This window comes from Budorcas taxicolor, chromosome 15 (genome assembly GCF_023091745.1).
Source record: "Budorcas taxicolor isolate Tak-1 chromosome 15, Takin1.1, whole genome shotgun sequence".
Taxonomy (NCBI): domain Eukaryota; kingdom Metazoa; phylum Chordata; class Mammalia; order Artiodactyla; family Bovidae; genus Budorcas; species Budorcas taxicolor.
In genome coordinates, this window is record NC_068924.1 from 62,410,959 (window position 1) to 62,431,064 (window position 20,106).

The window sequence follows — 20,106 nt, forward strand, 5'->3', positions numbered from 1 at the left end:
ATTAAAAAAATTTTTTTTTTGGCTATGAGTCTCAGTTCCCCAACCTGGGACTGAACTTGGGCCACGACAGTTAAAAGTGCTGAATCCTAATCACCAGGGAATTCCCCCAATTCCTGGCTTTTTTCAGTCTGGTTGAAATCCTCTTCAAAGCTTCCCAAAATTCATTTCCTGCCTAAGTCAATCAAAGTTTGTTCTTGTTCTTTAGAACCAAAAGGCACTATATGAGATGAGCTGCTTTGCTATGGAATGGTCAGTACTTCCTCAGGCAGAAGTCCTATTAAGGAAAGAGTCAGCCCGAGTTGCATTCTGTCTTTGAAAAGAATATTAAAGATGATGTAAGGAAAAACACTGAATCGACAAGGAACACAAAGCACCAAAGTAACGCTAGGTTGGGATGAGGAAGCCTCTGTCTGTTCAAGTAATAGCAGCCACAGAAGAAACCAGGGGCTACGATCTCTTCTTTCAGTTGCTACCATTGGACGTGTTGCATATGTGGCTCTCCTTTTGGGCCAATAACCACACTCATGCATTTGATGAGATTTTATTTTCAGAAAAAAGGCAGGATTCATTTCAGTCTGTCCAGCACATCACAAAAACAAGGATTTAAAAAAAAAATCAAGAAATTTTACCTTTATCTGTAAAAGTCAGGCTATGCTGTTACATACAGCCAAGATTGTAAGCATACAAATGTCATTAAGTCTACTGAAGCTTATTCACCAGCACCCACAAGCAAAAGGCAAAACTTTGTCCTCCTGAAAAGGTGGGCACTTTTTAGCAAACTGATAATGCTTCTGAAAGCCTCAGCATTTGTGATGATGCTAATAGCCCTTACAAATGTATTTTAGACAATCTGTGCTGACTCAGCTAGGAGCCTACTGGCTGTGTGTTGGCAGGTAAAACACATCCCTGCAGACCTGTTACTGTTCATGATGACATCTGGAACTTTCAAATCCTAACCCCAAAGGCCCCTCCTGTTCCATTCACGCATTATACATGCACACATAAAGAGTGTTCCTACCAGTAACAGTTAAAATAAGCATACTTAATAACTGCAAGTCACATGTAACACAGAATATTCAAATGTTTAGTTTTTAACTGTGTGTGACAAAGCCAAGACAGCCTACCATGTCAACAGAAAAGGTGGGGAGTGGAAGGGATAGTTTTAACACACTGTTCATTTATGCTACTGAATTTTTCTAGGGAAAGACAGCAAAGCCAACACAAAATTGAGGGACAGAGGAAAACTGATTTGAGCCACTGGTACCTCTTCAAAGACAAACCTTGTGCTTCCATGCCCTGCCATCTGGAAAGCTTACCTCCTTCCCAGGCAGCTGAGAAGACAAGTCATTCCCATTACTCTTCTTTAAGAATTTCATTGTCCCTGACTGACAGTCCACATCCAAAAGATGGGTCATGCCTACCTGGCAATACAGGGGCCATGAAAGGCGAGCATAAAGCATTCCTTGTGAGAAAGACTGTTGAAAAGGAGCCCCTGCTCCAGCTACCCCAAAAGAGTACTGACCACACTAATTACATCCAAGGAACCAGAGGGAAACGTCTGAGGACTGCAGAGCAACTCAAGCTGTCCCTGCAAAGCTGGCCTCACAAAGTACAGAGTAAGAAGCATGTCATCTCACTCAAATTACACACGGTTCACTCTTTTTTCAACTCAAACAGGTCTTCTCTGCCAAGAGGACTGGTCTTCAGAGTCTTTCTGAGTTCCTCTATTATTCAAGTTGCTCAAGCTAGTTTTAGTCTTTCCCAACAGGATCCAGTTGGAAAATAAAAAGCCTTTGGAACACAGCATCACATGAAGAAAGGAATAGATAGAAACAGGACATTCAGGAGAAGTCCTCCTGGCATAGATTTAGAGATAAAAGCGGCAGACTGCCACCAGCAGCAGGGTGAGCAGCAGCGGTGTCTTCTCAGATAGGCTCGTCCCGTCACTTTTGTTACACAGGTTCTTCTGGCAGCAGTCATAGTGGAGCTCCTTCTCCCCTAAGGTGTTTGCAATGAACTCAAAATTGCAATGTTCCAAACTCCAACACTGGCGGTAAACTTTTAGCGGCACTGTGGGGAACCACACACATACAAGGGTAAGCAATCAAGCAGGTAAAGCTCTATACTTGTCTTTGAATTCTCATATCTGGCTAAAAAGATGCAGGATCCAGCTCTGAATGGAACTTCTCCATAAAACCAGAGTCTCAGCAGAGCCAGTATAGTTTAGGAGGCAACAGGCGATCATATTAATGCTCGAGATTTACTAAGATTTTTAAATGCATGCCCTCTTTGATTTGGCAATCCCACTTCTAGGATTTACTCTCTGAATGACTTGAAAAAGGGTTAAGATACACACTCAAGAATGGTCACTGCACTACTATCTGTAGCAGCAAGAAACTAAAAGACAGTCTGTTAATAAAAAAAAAAAAAAGCATCTGAATAAATTATGGTAGCAGTTCCACACAACAAAGCTCCATGCAGATAAGGAATGTCATAGGACTGTGTGTGTTGACATGAGGAGTTTTAGTTTCTTTAAAAAAAAATGCAGAAAAAATAGATAAATTGGACTTCATCAAAATTAAAAACTTTAGTGCTTCAAATAGTTAAAGAACACTTTAAAAAATTAAAAAGACAAAACCCACAAAAGGAAGAAAATGTTTACAAATCACATATCCAAGAAGAGTGAAATACAACTGAACAATAAAAAGGCAACCCAATTAAAAAATGGGCAAAGGATATAGACACTTCAAAGATATACAAATGCACAATAAGTGCACAAAAAGATGCTCAATATCATTAGTCATTAAGAAAATACAAATCAAAACCACAATGAATATCAATTCATATCAACTAGGATGGCTGTAATCAAGAAAACTGGAAAATAATTAGTGTCATGGAATATTAGAACCCTCATATATTGCTTGTGGAAAGGTAAAATGGTGCAGATATCTCGGAAAAGTCTAGTATTTCCTCAAAAGGTTAAAAATAGTTTCCATATGACCTAGTAATTCTACTTCTAGGTAAGTACATCACCCAAGAGAACTGAAAACTATGTTCACACAAAAGCTTATATATCAATGTTCATAGCAGCATTATTCAAAACAGCTAAAAAGTGGAAACAAACCCAGATGTCCATTAACTGATGAACGAATAAACAAAATGTGGTATTTCCACCTAGTGGAATATTATTTGGCCATAAAAAGGCATAAGGTACTGTGATATATCCAATAACATGGGTGAATCTTAAGAACCTCATGCTCAGTGACAGGAGCCAGTCGCAGAGGACCACAACATTTTATGTTTCAGTTAATATCCAGAAAAAGCAAATCCATGGAGCTAGAAAGTAGATTAGCAGCTGCCAGGGTGTGTGGGGAGGAGGAATGGACAGTGACTGCTAATAGGTAAGGGGCTTCCTTTTGAGACCACAACAATGTTCTGAAACTAGACAGTGGTGACAGTTATACAGACTTGTGAATACACTAAAGACCACTGAATTATACACTTTAAAATGAACTTTGGAACTTAGATATGTGAATTACATCTCAAGAGAAAAAAACCTAGATGCAGAGCAATATGTAGAATGTGGTCCACTTGTATAAAGCACATGTGTGGGGTTAAATATATTAATTTTCTCTGGAAGGATTCCCAAGGAATTTAACAGTGTTACCTTCACAGACAACTATCTTTCATTTACCTATTTATTATATTTATATGTGGATTGATATTTAAAATAAAGTCACTGGATGAATCTATTTCCAAAATATTTTAACTTCCTTTAAAAATCATTAAACTATTTAGTAACACAGGAAAAACTTTCCAAAAGAATATGCAGTTGTGGTCCTAATTTTGGCACAACAAAGGAAAATAAAGACCAAAAGTATATATGCCAAATATATAAATAAGCTATGTTAAGTGAAGAAAAAAAAGTGTTGAGAGAGAATTATGATGTTAGATTTTCCTCTTCAAAAGTTACAGTATGTGCTAGATGCTAGGGACACACAGATATATCAATAAAAGGCTGGTGCCTGCCCTGGTATCATTTTCTTTTCTTCTGTGTTGGAAAGATAAAAAATACAGATGCCTATTTTTTTTACATAAGCCTTGTAACTAATTTTTATCCAATTGCACTCACAGCTCAGAGCAAAAACCCCTAAGTTAATAACTGCAGGTATAACTGTTCTGTACTCCCCTTCAGAGATGAGGTGATGGCCTGGATTTTAATGAAGTTTGGTCAAGTGGCAGAGGCCAGAACAAGTGTTCCAGTGACTCTGCTTGTTTGGATCATAAGCATTTAAGAGGCTGCTTCTAAAACTGTACTAAAAATACTGTTGAATAGGACAAGTTACTGCCTTATGTAATAATAATCAGACAGTGGAACTAGGAAGGCATTAAAGCCACCAGAACGTTAATTTGGGAAGCCTAACAGCTTGAGAAGGGCGGATTAATTTTGTCATAATTATTCATTAATAAAGTAGTCATTTATTAATAACTGCTACCAATTAATCATGTACTACCTGTTCTGCAGTGAGCCAAGCATTTTACTTGAATGATCTTACTTGCATAACAACCTTACAAGGGAGCTTCTCACCAAGGCCACTATCAGAATGACCCGAAAAAAAGTGGATTACATCAGTCACTGGAATGTTGAAGGTTCTCTCTCTGAGCACAGCCTCTCTACCCTTTTTGAAGATTTGGTTCAAGTCTGTTTTTACCAAGCAATAGCCCCCAATTGCCTTAGGGACCCTTAAATATATCCCTTATTTGAAAGGCCATTTCAGCAATGATTGCTTGACACTGTCATCAGAGGCTCTGCCAGACTCCAAGTACATGGTTTATACTTCTAGGACCTAGCCAGGACGCCAGGAAACAGTGGCTGAATTAATACCTGTCTCTCTTCTAGACGGCATCTGCATAGCACTATCATACACATTTCTCCTCTAACTGCCCTACTGACCTTGGGAGAGAAGTATTCCCATTTCACAGTCTGAGGGTGAAATGTGGTTAAATAATTTCTCCAGTGTACGCCTGGCCTTTGACTCATGTTTGTGACAACATGTACTCTGCGTCTCCCAGGCTGATGTCAGAGCTGGAGGGGGATTTAGAGGCTCTGTTAGTATCTGCCTTACTGTAAGGTCTGAGTATCTGTATTTCAAGAACTGCTACTACCACATGTCTAGCTGAAGTTTTGGGACATATGTTCATGAGAAGAAGAAAATTATTACTTAAGATACACACCATCCTTTAAAAAAATTGTATTTTAGAGTTTCAGATTCACAGCAAAATTGAGCAGAGTTCCTATATAGCCCCCTGATACACCCAGCCATGACCCTAAACAAGCTCCCTCACTATTAACATCTCCAACACCTCCATTTGTTGCAACTGATGTCATCATGATCACCCAAAGTCCATAGTTTACATTTAGGTTCACTCTGGGTACATTCTATGGGGTTTGACAAAACATATGACGTGTATCCACCACTATAGTGTCACACTGGTTGCCCTAGAAATCCTGTGCCCCACCTATTCATTCCTCTCTCCTCCCCACTTAACCCCTGGCAGTCACTGTCCTTTTTATTATCTCCTTAGTTTGCCTCTTCTGAAATATGCTGTTGGAAAGATAACTGTACTTAGCCTTCCCAAAGTGACTTCTTTCACTCAGAAATATGCAGTTTGCTTCATGTCTTTTCATGGATTGATACCTCATTTCTTTTTAGTCCATTCTCTGGACATACCACCATTTACTTATCCATTCACCAAGTTTGGGCAATTATGAATAAAGCTGCTGTAAACATCCATGTGCAGGTTTTTATATGGACCTAAGTTTTCAACTCATTTGGGTAATGAAATCAAGGAATGCAATTGTTGAATCTATGGTGAGGGTACATTTCGTTTTTTAAGGAACTGCCAAACAGTCTGTACCACTTTACATTCCCACCAGCAGTGAATGAGAGTTCTAGGAGCTCCACACCCTCACTGGTATCTGGTGTGGTCAGTGTTTTACATCCTGGCCCTCACTGTTTACAGTAACTGTTTTTAAAAGTATAAAAGTTCATTATAAGATGAATAAATTCTGGGGATCTAATGTACAGCATGGTGACTGTAGTTAATAATGTGCTTAGTCGCTCAGTCTTGTCCGACTCTTTGCGACCCATGGACTGTAGCCCGCCAGGCTCCTCTGCCCATGGGCATTCTCCAGGCAAGAATACAGGAGTGGGTTGCCATGCCCTCCTCCAAGGGATCTTCACAACCCAGGGACTGAACCCAGGTCTCCCATATTGCAGGCAGACTCTTTACCATCTGAGCCACCAGGGATGCCCATGAGTACTAAAGTGGGTAGCCCATCCCTTCTCCAGGGGACCTTCCCAACCCAGGAATCAAACTGGGGTCTCCTGCATTGCAGGCGGATTCTTTACCAGGGGGTTAATAATACTAGATCGTCTATTCAAAACTTGCTTAAGAGAATAGATCTTCAGTGTTCTCATCATACACAAAAAGGTAATAATGGGAGGGGGTGAATGTATTAATTAGATTGTGGTAATCATTTCACACTTTAAATATATACAGCTTTTATTTGTCAATTATACGTCAATAATGTTAGAAAACAATTAAAATGAAAGTTTACCCATTTAGATAGGAAACAACAGGATTAGAGAGCTGGAAAAAAGACTTCAGTTTCACTCTACTTCCCTCATCCCTTCTCTCCACCTCTACCATCCAACATACCCATTCCGTCAATAAAAAAACACAGGCAGGACGAACTTACTGCTGGCAGGACAGAGATCTGAGCTCAAAGCTTCTAACTGTTAATCTAATACTTACTCTACACATAATACTGCCTTTATTATCTCATCGGGAAATTATACTTTTTGTCGTGGGGGTCCAAGAGACAGATGATCAGGGTTAAGAAGTAGGTCTCTGTGTTTGTAGATAACTGGTGCTCAAATATTTGTGGAGTGAATGGCTGTTCTCTCTGGGGGCCTCACTGTGCTTTCTACATTAGCAGTGAATCAACATGGTCTTCTAGGTGAGGCAGAGGAACTGTCTCCCTACAGAAACAAGGACCTCACGTGCAGGCCTTGGAATTAGAGCTGCATTCCAGGAGCTAGTACCAAAATCAAGAGATACTCCTATTATTTACACAGGAGAATTCTAATTCATCCTGACTTACTGAGGGATTTTTCCTTTCTCGGGGAATGAATCTCCCCCTTCTTTCTATCAGGTTTTTCTGAGCTTGTGGGTCTCCCAAAACTTTTCTCAGTTGACCTGATGTGCTCTGCATTCTTTTGAAGGATGCTGGGAAGAACCTGCATAGAGAGTGTGAGCAAACTAACTTGAAGGGTGTATTTATTTTTATCTTTTAAGAGATGGAAGTTGGGGGTTTACCTTGTACACTCACTAAGCAGACCCTGAAATAGCCGCTCCTCACCTCAGAGTATCTTTTCTACATGTCAATTCAATCCAGAACCACACCTAGTGAGAGTAGAGGGCATGATGTGGCTGGTTTCTTGCCTCTGCCCACCATTTCCTAAATTCTCCTTTACTAGGATTTATGGAAGAGGCCAATTCCATAGTCTAACCAATTTGGAAACTGCAGATTTGACAGAACTTGTCAATACAGGCCATTCCCCATCCCAAGCCCATGAGTGCCTTGCTCTCTGAGGCTACCAAGCCTCGGTACCTGCTTTTCCTTTCTTTGGAACACCCTTCCCCGCTTATGGGGAAGTCCTCTTACTTCCTATTTGTCCGTTGAGCTCAAGCTTGAGTCCCCTTCATTCATTCATTCAGTCGCTCAGTCCTGTCCAACTCTTTGTAGCCCCATGAATTGCAGCACGCCAGGCCTCCCTGTCCATCACCAACTCCCGGAGTTCACTCAGACTCACGTCCATCGAGTCAGTGATGCCATCCAGCCATCTCATCCTGTCATCCCCTTCTCCTCCTGCCCCCAATCCCTCCCAGCATCAAAGTCTTTTCCAATGAGTCAACTCTTCGCATCAGGTGGCCAAAGTACTGGAGCTTCAGCTTTAGCATCATTCCTTCCAAAGAAATCCCAGGGCTGATCTCCTTCAGAATGGACTGGTTGGATCTCCTTGCAGTCCAAGGGACTCTAAAGAGTCTTCTCCAACACCACAGTTCAAAAGCATCAATTCTTCGGCACTCACCTTTCTTCACAGTCCAATTCTCACATCCATACATGACTACTGGAAAAACCATAGCCTTGACTAGATGGACCTTTGCTGGCAAAGTAATGTCTCTGCTTTTCAACATGCTCTCTAGGTTGGTCATAACTTTCCTTCAAGGAGTAAGCGTCTTTTAATTTCATGGCCGCAGTCACCATCTGCAGTGATTTTGGAGCCCCAAAAAATAAAGTCTGACAATGTTTCCACTGTTTCCCCATCTATTTGCCATGAAGTGATGGGACCAGATGCCATGATCTTCGTTTTCTGAATGTTGAGCTTTAAGCCAACTTTTTCACTCTCCTCCTTCACGTTCATCAAGAGGCTTTTTAGTTCCTCTCCACTTTCTGCCATTAGGGTGGTGTCATCTGCATATTGAGGTTATTGATATTTCTCCCGGCAATCTTGATTCCAGCTTGTGTTTCTTCCAGCCCAGCGTTTCCCATGATGTACTCTGCATATAAGTTAAATAAGCAGGGTGACAATATACAGCCTTGACGTACTCCTTTTCCTATTTGGAACCAGTCTGTTGTTCCATGTCCAGTTCTAACTGTTGCTTCCTGACCTACATATAGGTTTCTCAAGAGGCAGGTCAGGTGGTCTGATATTCCCATCTCTTTCAGAATTTTCCACAATTTATTGTGATCCACATAGTCAAAGGCTTTGGCATAGTCAATAAAGCAGAAATAGATGTTTTTCTGGAACTCTCTTGCTTTTCCCATGATCCAGCAGATGTTGGCAATTTGATCTCTGGTTCCTCTGCCTTTTCTAAAACCAGCTTGAACATCTGAAAGTTCACTGTTAATATATTGCTGAAGCCTGGCTTGGAGAATTTTGAGCATTACTTTACTAGCGTGTGAGATGAGTGCAGTTGTGTGTAGTTTAAGCATTCTTTGGCATTGGCTTTCTTTGGGATTGGAATGAAAACTGACCTTTTCCAGTCCTGTGGCCACTGCTGAGTTTTCCTAATTTGCTGGCATATTGAGTGCAGCACTTTCACAGCATCATCTTTCAGGATTTGAAATAGCTCCACCGGAATTCCATCACCTCCACTAGCTTTGTTCGTAGTGATGCTTTCTAAGGCCCACTTGACTTCACATTCCAGGATGTCTGGCTCTAGGTGAGTGATCATACCATCATGATTATTTTGGTCATGAAGCTCTTTTTTGTACAGTTCTTCTGTGTATTCTTGCCACCTCTTCCTAATATCTTCTGCTTCTGTTAGGTCCATACCATTTCCGTCCTTTATTGAGCCCATCTTTGCATGAAATGTTCCCTTGGTATCTCTAATTTTCTTGAAGAGATCTCTAGTCTTTCCCATTCCGTTGTTTGCCTCTATTTCTTTGCATTGATCGCTGAGGAAGGCTTTCTTATCTCTTCTTGCTATTCTTTGGAACTCTACATTCAGATGCTTTTATCTTTCCTTTTCTCCTTTGCTTTTCGCTTCTTTTCTTTTCACAGCTATTTGTAAGGCCTCCTCAAGACAGCCATTTTGCTTTTTTGCATTTCTTTTCCATGGGGATGGTCTTGATCCCTGTCTCCTGTACAATGTCATGAACCTCATTCCATAGTTCATCAGGCACTCAATCTTATCAGATCTAGTCCCTTAAACCTATTTCTCACTTCCACTGTATAATCATAAAGGATTTGATTTAGGTCATACCTGAATGGCCTAGTGGTTTTCCCTACTTTCTTCTATTTAAGTCTTAATTTGGCAATAAGGAGTTCATGATCTGAGCCACAGTCAGCTCCTGGTCTTGTTTTTGTTGACTGTATAGAGCTTCTCCATCTTTTGCTGCAATGAATATAATCAAGCTATTTCAGTGTTGACCATCTGGTGATGTCCATGTGTAGAGTCTTCTCTTGTGTTGTTGGAAGAGGGTGTTTGCTATGACCAGTGCATTTTCTTGGCAAAACTCTATTAGTCTTTGCCCTGCTTCATTCCACATTCCAAGGCCAAATTTGCCTGTTACTCCAGGTGTTTCTTGACTTCCTACTTTTGCATTCCAGTCCCCTGTAATGAAAAGGATATCTTTTTTGGGTGTTAGTTCTAAAAGGTCTTGTAGGTCTTCATAGAACCGTTCAACTTCAGCTTCTTCAGTGTTACTGGTTGGGGCATAGACTTGGATTACTGTGATACTGAATGGCTTGCCTTGGAAACGAACAGAGATCATTCTGTTGTTTCTGAGACTGCATCCAAGTACTGCATTTCAGACTCTTTTATTGACCATGATGGCTACTCCATTTCTTCTGAGGGATTCCTGCCCGCAGTAGTAGACATAATGGTCATGTGAGTTAAATTCACCCATTCCAGTCCATTTTAGTTCGCTGATTCCTAGAATATAGATGTTCACTCTTGTCATCTCCTGTTTGACCACTTCCAATTTGCCTTGATTCATGAACCTGACATTCCAGGTTCCTATGCAATATTGCTCTTTATAGCATCAGACCTTGCTTCTATCACCAGTCACATCCACAACTGGGTATTATTTTTGCTTTGGCTCCATCCCTTCATTCTTTCTGGAGTTATTTCTTCACTGATCTCCAGTAGCATATTGGTCACCTACTGACCTGGGGAGTTCCTCTTTCAGTATCCTATCATTTTGCCTTTTCATCCTGTCCCCTTAGGACTCTGCATATATTAAATTCCCTCCAGAATGATACACGAGTATAAGTAAATAAAGACATCTGTGACGGCTACACAAGCCTCTCTCGATTTTCATTGTCTCCTTTCTTTATCTTTTTATCTTGAGCTCCTAGCTCAGGCTCTAGCACATGGCAGGCTCTCAAAAGTTTGGGAGGCAGCCAATGTAGGTGTTATGAGAACAAGTGTCGGAACTGGATGGGTTTCCATGTTCAAACCCTGAGCTGGTTTCCTTGACCTTTGTGTTGCTTAATCTGAATCTCAGTCTCCTTGTTTACCAAATGGGAATAAAATATTACCCCAAGTGGTAGATGGAAAGCATTAAATTTTTTTAAAAAATGGAAAAACAAAACAAAAACAAATGGAAAGTGCTTAGTGTCATATGCAACTGGTGCTATTAAATGGTAGCTATTACTTGTTGAATACAAGTCTAACAAAAAGAAGATGTCAAGGATTTTTTCCCAGACTCTTCATCCCATTACACTCAGGCAGAGAGGGGAGGGGGAGGCTCTTACCAGCCTTAACGTAGAGACAAGCATCTTGATTATGTGTACAATTGACGACTGAAGTGCAGTCAACTTGGTTAATACAGCTGTAGCATTGCAGACTGTGACCTAGAATCAGGAAGAATGACTGTCAGGACCTGGTAGATAAGCAGTGCAGAAGCAAGCCCACCATCTCCAGAGTGTGGGTCAGAGGTCAGCAACTCACAGTGGGATGCCTTCCCACACAAACCTGCAGCAGACACATTTTCTGAAGTTCAGACTACAGTTCCAGCAGCGGTTTTCCGGACCCTGTGGCATGTGCAAAGGGAATGTCCAGGTTTCAAAACCCATTTAACTGTGCAATTGAGACGCTTTCTCCTACTTTCAACCAGAAGTGATTAATCTGCAATGTTAATAACAGGTTGAAGGGAACCCATCAAGAGGATAAACTAACAGAATTCCATAAAAACTTCCGAGGAACAAATATGCTCTGACATCACATTCTCATGGACTGATCATCGGTATTTGGTAGTACCTATCTGTGTGAAAAGACATGTTCCAAGATGAAATACATTAAATCTATTACAAATCAGTATCGACACATGAACATTTGCAAATCATTTGATTGATGGGGAACACTAATTTTTAAATCAGTGTAAGCAAAATGTTATTCTCCCAGAAAGAATTCCACTTTTATTAGTAGGGCTATATCATAAGTAATTGTACTCAATTATTAATTTTTGAATCAATTAAAAACTTACAGAAACTTGTTTTCTCTCTTATTTATACAGAAGCCTACAAAATACCCTTGGTTTTTGTCTCTTGGCCTGAAAAGCCTAAAATATTTACTATCTGGCCCTCTACAGAACAAGTCTGATGGCCTTCGGGATAAGGCATCCTCAGTGCAGCTGTTCCCTGCTGAGGGACTGGCCCATCACCAGAAGCAAACACAGCTAAAGGACAGGCAGCAGCCATGTGTCTTAAACCCGTATGGGTGAGCAGGCATTGCACAGTGACACTGAACAGAAAGGCTGGCTCCTATCAGAAGCAAATGCCTCTGGTTCCCCAATTTGAAAAATGACTACCACTCCCATTCCATTCTTAGGATTCCTCTTTGGTGGCTAGACTTCAAGTTTCCCTGAATTATTTTCTCTTTGTTTTATATAACAGTGGTGACAGGACACAGATGAGTCATATTCCACATTTGCCATGTAATCAGTATTTGGTAGCACCCGTATGTATGAGAAGACATTTTCAAAGATGAAATGTGTAAAGTGTCATAGAAGAATGGCATGGTGAAACCAAGACCAAAATGTGGGTTTTAGCACCCAAGAGCTGACTTTTAGTCGTAAGGCCATAGCCTGGGTTTATCACCAGGGAGAAGAAGTTTCAGAAGGCCAGAAGAAAGTGGCTCCTCACTCTCTGAGCACAGTCAGGAGTGAAGCTCTCTATAAACATCTTAAATGACCACGTCTGTCTTCACAGGTGTGAAATCCCAACTAGCAGAAGTCCCTCTGATTTGTGAAGGTTGCAGGTTAAACTCTGAAACATCAGCCCTTCAAACCCCCTCCTCCTCCACTTTGTTTGCAGATGATAAGACAGATGTCTGGAGAGGAGTAGTGACTCCATCAAGAACACTCGAAGCACTTCACGCGGCAGAGATGACGCCCGCCTCTAGGTCTGGGGCCGGGCTCTGCTGGCCCCCTCTGCCTCTTCTCTGCCAGGCTCAGTGCTTGCCACGCCTGCGAGAGAGGGGAGTCACCATGAGAAGGTACAAAGATGCCAATTTTCAACAATCTTTCCCTGCTCCAGAAGTGTGTCCACCTGATAAGAGGAAAGAATGAAGAGGGAGAGGATATTCTCTCCTGGCTATCTGAGACGGCCATTTGGAAAGGCTGCCCATGGGAGTACATTTTCTCCTGGCTACAGCCAGAGTTCATTTGGCTTCTTGACAAACCTTCGGACAGAGGAAAGAGAGCTCACCTTTGGAACTTCTGTGAGGCAGAAATATTCACAGCTAACACTGTGTTCAAATATCTAAACTTCAATCTTCAGAGAACTGCTGTTAAGAGGCAGGCTTAAGGACTGCCATCCCCATTAAACTAAGACGTTAACTAACTTGTCAAAAGGCAGACAGCCCTTAAGAGGACAGCTGGGACTTACACCTAGATGGTCAGTTCTGAAGGCCATGCTTGGTTTGTTTACCATGATGTTCTTCTAACCATCCTGAGTGAAAAAGAGAAGAAACCAACCATAATCACGGAGAAGACCAGGCCAGGGGCAAGCAATAAGTCAGAGGATGGGCTGTTTGATGCTCCAGCCACTTAACCAGGGTGAAGTGGATGTTCTTCACACTGCAACTCCCTCAGGAAGGACCTAAGTGACCCCAAGACTTGTCACAGAATGACTACCGGCACCAAACCCAAGCTCCATAAACAAATGTAGACGGTTGGAAAGAGGGTGTGACCAGGCTATTCTTTTAAGACTTTTTTGATGTGGATCATTTTAAAAGTCTTTATTGAATTTGTTACAATACTGCTTCTGTTTTATGCTTTAGTTTTTTGGCTATGAGGCAAGTGGAATCTTAACTCCCCAGCAGGGATTGAATCCATACTCCCTGTATTGGAAGGCGAAGTCTTAACCACTGGACCACCAGGGACGTCCCCCAAGCTACTCTTATTACAGAAAATTCACTGGGTAGAACTGTGACAATAATGTATGGTGTAACACAGTCACTACATTACGTACCACCTTGGCTAAGATCAACAGTGGGGAGGAGGGCGGGGAGGTCATGACTTCCGTCTTGTCTCAGAAAGGGAGAACTTGCTCAAACGTGACCTTGGGCTAACTTCTTCTTCGCTTCAGTTTCCTCAACTGTAAAATGGGCCTAACAGCGCTGAGCCCTCAGGGGATGGCTAAGGATTAAATGTGACAGGGTCTGGTATATAGTAAGCGTTGCTGCTAACGCTGTAAGCTCTAAGACATGCTCCAACACACAGATGACTCTGTACTGTTCACTACACGGCTACTTTCTTTTCTGTCTCCCATCCCTGCTCCTCAAAAAATAAAAGAAATTAGTAATAACAAACCATTTCTTTGGGCCTCAGTCTTGTCATCTGGAAAGTGGCAATAAACAGCCCCTGCTCCATAGGATGGATATGAGGATTAAATAAGTAGATAGTGTTAAGATGCTGAGAACAATGATCGGCTCATGAATGCTGTGGGCAGCAGCTGCTGCTCCTATAACCACAGTGCGCTAAACCATGGCTGCGTCACATGGGAGTGCCCAGGGTGGCTGCTGAGCTTAGCACTCTGAAGATGGCATGGGTCAGCAGCCCCGGCTGCTGGCAGTGCGACGGGTGAAACTTAAGAGGCTGCGTGTAATCTCTCCCCCACAAAAGCAGCTCTGTCACCCAGGATGAACTGTAACTCAGGAAGGGGCTCTGCCGAGGGCAGGGCTGTAATATAGGAAGGAGCAGTCATATCACCCTGGACCTGTAACACTGATGGCGAAAGAATCGAAGCCTGGCCTGGGTCCGTGGCACCAGCTTGGTCATTCTGAAGCCTAAGAAAAAGTTAGGGTGGAAGCAACCTACGTAACCCAGATCCAAGTCTCTCTGGACCACTCACCGAGTTGGCAGAGGACAGCCAGGAAGAACAGGAGCCCGAGCAGGATGTACCCTCCTTTGCTTGCCATTGCGACCAGCAACAGAGTCTAGGAGACAGGAACACAAAGCATTGTCACAAACCAACAGGTGATTGCTTGAAGGCCTGGGGGCTTCCAGAAACACAGGAAGGAGAGAGCAGACCAAGAAAACAGAGAACCTCCGGGACAGGGGCCGTGAAACAAGGGTGTTCTTTGTGGGGGGCAGTGCTCGGGCCCTCTGCAGTTGAAGACCTCAGCTTGCTGAAGAAATGCTGTCAGGCCTGGTGGGAGAGGCGGCTGCAGGGAGACATGGCACCCCGGGGCCCACCCCAGCCCTCACCCACAGTAGCCGTGCACCTTTGCAGAAACTCACCCCTCTGAGCCTCAGTGTTCAGGACTGAGCAGTGGGACAGCACTATCTCCTCCCTCAGGGGCACCGGTAAAATGTACAGAGTACACAGGGCAGCGCCTGCTATTCGAGCTCTGCAGGCCCCACCTCTAGCTGCTGGCTGAGCTGAGCCCAGCAAGCATCACTTTTCCAGGCCATGCCACTAAGTGCATCACACCAAAGGGGTGACTCTGGGGGGTGCCAGCAGGCATTCAGTGGCAGAACATGGGGCAAAGGCTTTACGCACGGAAGCTCTGGCTCCCCACCTTGGTAAGTGTGATGGGGACACCTCCTCCTTCACTCTGCAAAGGGCGGGCAGGTTCCAGGTAACTCTGCTGTCTAGTCCCTATTCCATTAATGCTTAGAGGTGTGGCAGTGACCATCAGGAGAGAAGAGGGGAGGGCTGAAATGCCTCAAATCCTCCTTTCACTTGAGGAGGCTGAGCCACAGGGCAGTTTTTAACTTAAGTGAAAGTGAAGTCCCTCAGTCATGTCCGACTCTTTGTGACTCCATGGACTGTAGCCTACCAGGCTCCTCTGTCTGTGGAATTCTCCAGGCAAGAGTACTGGAGTGGGTTGCTGTTTCCTTCTCCAGGAGATCTTCCCAACCCAGGGATCGAACCCGGGTGTCCTGCATTGCAGGCAGACGCTTTACCATCTGAACCACCAGGGAAGACTTAGTCCAAACCATGAGCAACAGATCTAAGGAGTCTCCTGACCCCATCCTGACTTCCCTGAGCAACAGGGAGGTGATATCTGCCCCAAACCAGGGGGGCTCCACAGTCTACTCTCCTGAGCCCCACAGGCCAGGACATCTGCCTGGCAAACAGATAAGGGTTCTTGGCCCCACCCTGCCCCATCCCGCCCCACTCCACCCCATCCCGCCCCACTCCACCCTACCGGACCCAGCCCTCCTCTGAGTTGGAGGTGGGTGGTGGGGAGGATGGGACCAGGAAGTGAAAAGGGCAGGACTGGGAGTTGCCTAAAGAAGATGATATTAAGGAAGCTCACACCCAGGAGACAGAAAGGTCACATTCTGATGAATGGGGAAACAGGAAGAAAATCTAACTGGGCCTGGCCTTTCTTTAAGGCTGAATCATCCCCATTTCCCTCTGGGGTCTTCAAAACCTACCATAGCCTATATGCCCACTCCCACCAGGCTAACTCTCCCTGGGGGGTAGCTGCCCAACACCCCAGTGCAGTGAGGATCTGAGGCTGCCCAAGCTAGTGGTCAAAAGCTCAGACCCGGACATACTAAAGTCTGGCTCTCTCATAGCTATCGAGCCTCATTTTTCTCACCTATACATGGGTGCTTCCCCACATGGGGAGATGTAAGATAAAACAACCTAACTATGTGCTTGACACAGTCACAGGAAAGTGGTGGCTACTGCCACTTCCTGCCTCACTCTGCGCACACACACACACACACACACACACACACACACACACACACACTCACCCGCCCCCTGCCACCACCACTACTGGAATGAGGCAGGGCACAACTTTTGAAAGAATGACATAGCCCAAGGACACAACATAAACTGATTAGAATAAAATGGGACCAAGATGGCAGACAAGACTAGACCTCAATCAGCAAGTGAAATAACACACCCAGAGGTGCCACGTCAGTGCCAGTTCAGTTCAGTCGCTCAGTTGTGTCCAACTCTTTGCGACCCCATGGACTGCGGCACACCAGGTTTCCCTGTCCATCACCAACTCCCAGAGCTTACTCAAGCTCATGTCCATCAAGCTGGTGATGCCATCCAACCATCTCATCCTCTGTCGTTTCCTCCTCCCCCCTTCAATCTGTCCTGGCATCAGGGTCTTTTCAAATGAGTCAGTTCTTCGCATCAGGTGGCCAAAGTATTGAATTTTCAGCTTCAGCATCGGTTCTTCCAATGAATATTCTGGACTGATTTCCTTTAGGATGGACTGGTTGGATCTCCTTGCAGTCCAAGTGTTGTAGGAAAGGAGACCCCTTCCAGGGCCCGAAACTGGGCTCTTGTTTAACACTCTTGTTTAACACTCGGAAATGAACTGTCCGAGGAGACACAGGTGCTGACAAAGCAAGAGATTTTATTGGGAAAGGGTGCCTGGGCGGAAAGCAGGAGGGTAAGGGAACTCAGGAGAACTGCTCTGTCACATGGCTTGCAGTCTCCGGTTTTATGGTGATGGGATTAGTTTCCAGGTTGTCCTTAGCCAATCATTCTAACTCAAAGTCCTTCCTGGTGGTGCACGCCTTGTTCAGCCAAGATGGATGCCAGAGAGGATTCTGGGAGGTGGTCAGACAAGTGGTATCTCCTGAACTCTTCTGGTTGGTGGAGGTTTATTAGTTCCCTGTTCCTTACCAGGACCTCCTATCATAAAACAACTCATGCAAATGGTTACTGTGGTGCCTGGCCAGGGTGGGCAGTTTCAATCAGTGTGCTTCCCCTAACACAAGGGAGTCTTCTCCAACACGACAGTTCAAAAGCTCAGCTCTTCGGCGCTCAGCTTCCTTTATAGTCCAACTCTCACATCCATACATGACCACTGGAAAAACCACAGCCTTGACTAGATGGACCTTTGTTGGCAAAATAATCTCTCTGCTTTTTAATATGCTGTCTAGGTTGGTCATAACTTCCCTTTCAAGGAGTAAGCATCTTTTAAATTTATGGCTGCTGTCACCATCTGCAGTGATTTTGGAGCCCCAAAAAATAAAGTCTGACAATGTTTCCCCATCTATTTGTCATGGAGTAATGGGACTCGATGCCATGATCTTTGTTTTCTGAATGTTGAGCTTTAAGCCAACTTCTTCACTCTCCTCTTTCACTTTCATCAAGAGGCTCTTTGGTTCTTCACTTTCTGCCGTAAGAGTGGTGTCATCTGCATATCTGAAGTTATTGATATTTCTCCTGGCAATCTTGATTTCAGCTTGTGCTTCAACCAGCCCAGCGTTTCTCATGATGTGCTCTGCATATAAGTTAAATAAGCAGGGTGAGAATATACAGCCTTGACGTACTCCTTTTCCTATTTGGAACCAGTCGGTTGTTCCATGTCCAGTTCTAACTGCGGCTTCCTGACCTGCATACAGGTTTCTCAAGAGGCAGGTCAGGTGGTCTGGTATTCCCATCTCTTTCAGAATTTTCCACAGTTTATTGTGATCCACACAAAGGCTTTGGCATAGTCAATGACGCAAAAATAGATGTTTTTCTGGAACTCTCTTGCTTTTTCAATGATCCAGGGGATGTTGGCAATTTTGAAGTGGTCAAACAAGAGATGACAAGAGTGAACATCGACATTTTAGGAATCAGGGAACTAAAATGGACTGGAATGGGTGAATTTAACTCAGATGACCAATATCTACCACTGTGGGCAAGAATCCCTTAGAAGAAATGGAATAGCCATCATAGTCAACAAAAGAGTCCAAAATGCAGTACTTGGATGCAGTCTCAAAAATGACAGAATGATCTCTGTTTGTTTTCAAAGCAAACCATTCAAGATCGCAGTAACCCAACTCTATGCCCCAACCAGTAATGCTGAAGAAGCTGAAGAAGACTGGTTCTATGGAGACCTACACGACCTTCTAAAACTATCACCCCAAAAAGATATCCTTTTCATTATAGGGGACTGGAACGCAAATGTACAAAGTCAAGAGATACCTGGAGTAACAGGCAAATTTGGCCTTGGAGTATAAAACGAAGCAGGTCAAAGGCTAATAGAGTTTTGCCAGGAGAACGCACTGGTCATAGCAAACCCTCTTCCAACAACACAAGAGAAGCTCTACACATGGACATCACCAGATGGTCAACACTGAAATCACACTGATTATATTCTTTGCAGCCAATGATGGAGAAGCTCTATACAGTCAGCATAAACAAGACCGGGAGCTGACTGTGGCTTAGATCATGAACTCCTTATTGCCAAATTCAGACTTAAATTGAATAAAATAGGGAAAACCACCAGACCATTCTCAGTTCAGTTCAGTCGCTCAGTCGTGTCCAACTCTTTGTGACCTCATGAATCGCAGCACACCAGGCCTCCCTGTTCCTCACCATCTCCCGGAGTTCACTCAGACTCACGGCCATCGAGTCCGTGATGCCATCCAGCCATCTCATCCTCTGTCATCCCCTTCTCCTCCTGCCCCCAATCCCTCCCAGCATCAGAGTCTCTTCCAGTGAGTCAACTCTTTGCATGAGGTGGCCATAGTACTGGAGTTTCAGCTTTAGCTTCATTCCTTCCAAAGAAATCCCAGGGCTGATCTCCTTCAGAATGGACTGGTTGGATCTCCTTGCAGTCCAAGGGACTCTCAAGAGTCTTCTCCAACACCACAGTTCAAAAGCATCAGTTCTTCGGTGCTCAGCCTTCTTCACAGTCCAACTCTCACATCCATACATGACCACTGGAAAAACCATAGCCTTGACTAGACGGACCTTAGTTGGCAAAGTGATGTCTCTGCTTTTGAATATACTATCTAGGTTGGTCATAACTTTTCTTCCAAGGAGTAAGCATCTTTTAATTTCATGGCTGCGATCACCATCTGCAGTGATTCTGGTATGACCTAAATCAAATCCCTTACAATTAACAGTGGAAGTGAGAAACAGATTCAAGGGATTCGATCTGATACAGAGAGTGCCTGAAGAACTATGGAAGGAGGTTCATGACATTTCCAAGGCACTGTTCAAAGATCAAGGGATGGGTGGTGGCCCAAATCCTGGAAATCTCTGCCCCGTCCCCAAAATGGTTGGAATAATCCTCCCACTCATTAGCATATGAAATTACCCAGCCTAT

The 20,106-nt window shown here is 43.7% G+C and overlaps 1 protein-coding gene across 2 annotated transcripts in view; it reads right to left on the minus strand.

Moving 5' to 3' along the window:
* Positions 1-525: 525 nt before the first annotated feature.
* CD59 (CD59 molecule (CD59 blood group)) overlaps positions 526-20,106 on the minus strand; it is a 28,637-nt gene continuing 9,056 nt past the window's right edge. For both annotated transcript variants that reach the window (XM_052652469.1, XM_052652470.1), the window contains exons 2-4: positions 14,934-15,018; positions 11,334-11,432; positions 526-2,070 (exon numbers count right to left, since the gene is read on the minus strand). In XM_052652469.1, coding sequence (XP_052508429.1) covers positions 1,868-2,070; positions 11,334-11,432; positions 14,934-15,000 — 369 coding nt within the window. In that variant the 5' untranslated portion in view covers positions 15,001-15,018 and the 3' untranslated portion in view covers positions 526-1,867. The remainder of the gene's footprint in view (positions 2,071-11,333; positions 11,433-14,933; positions 15,019-20,106) is intronic.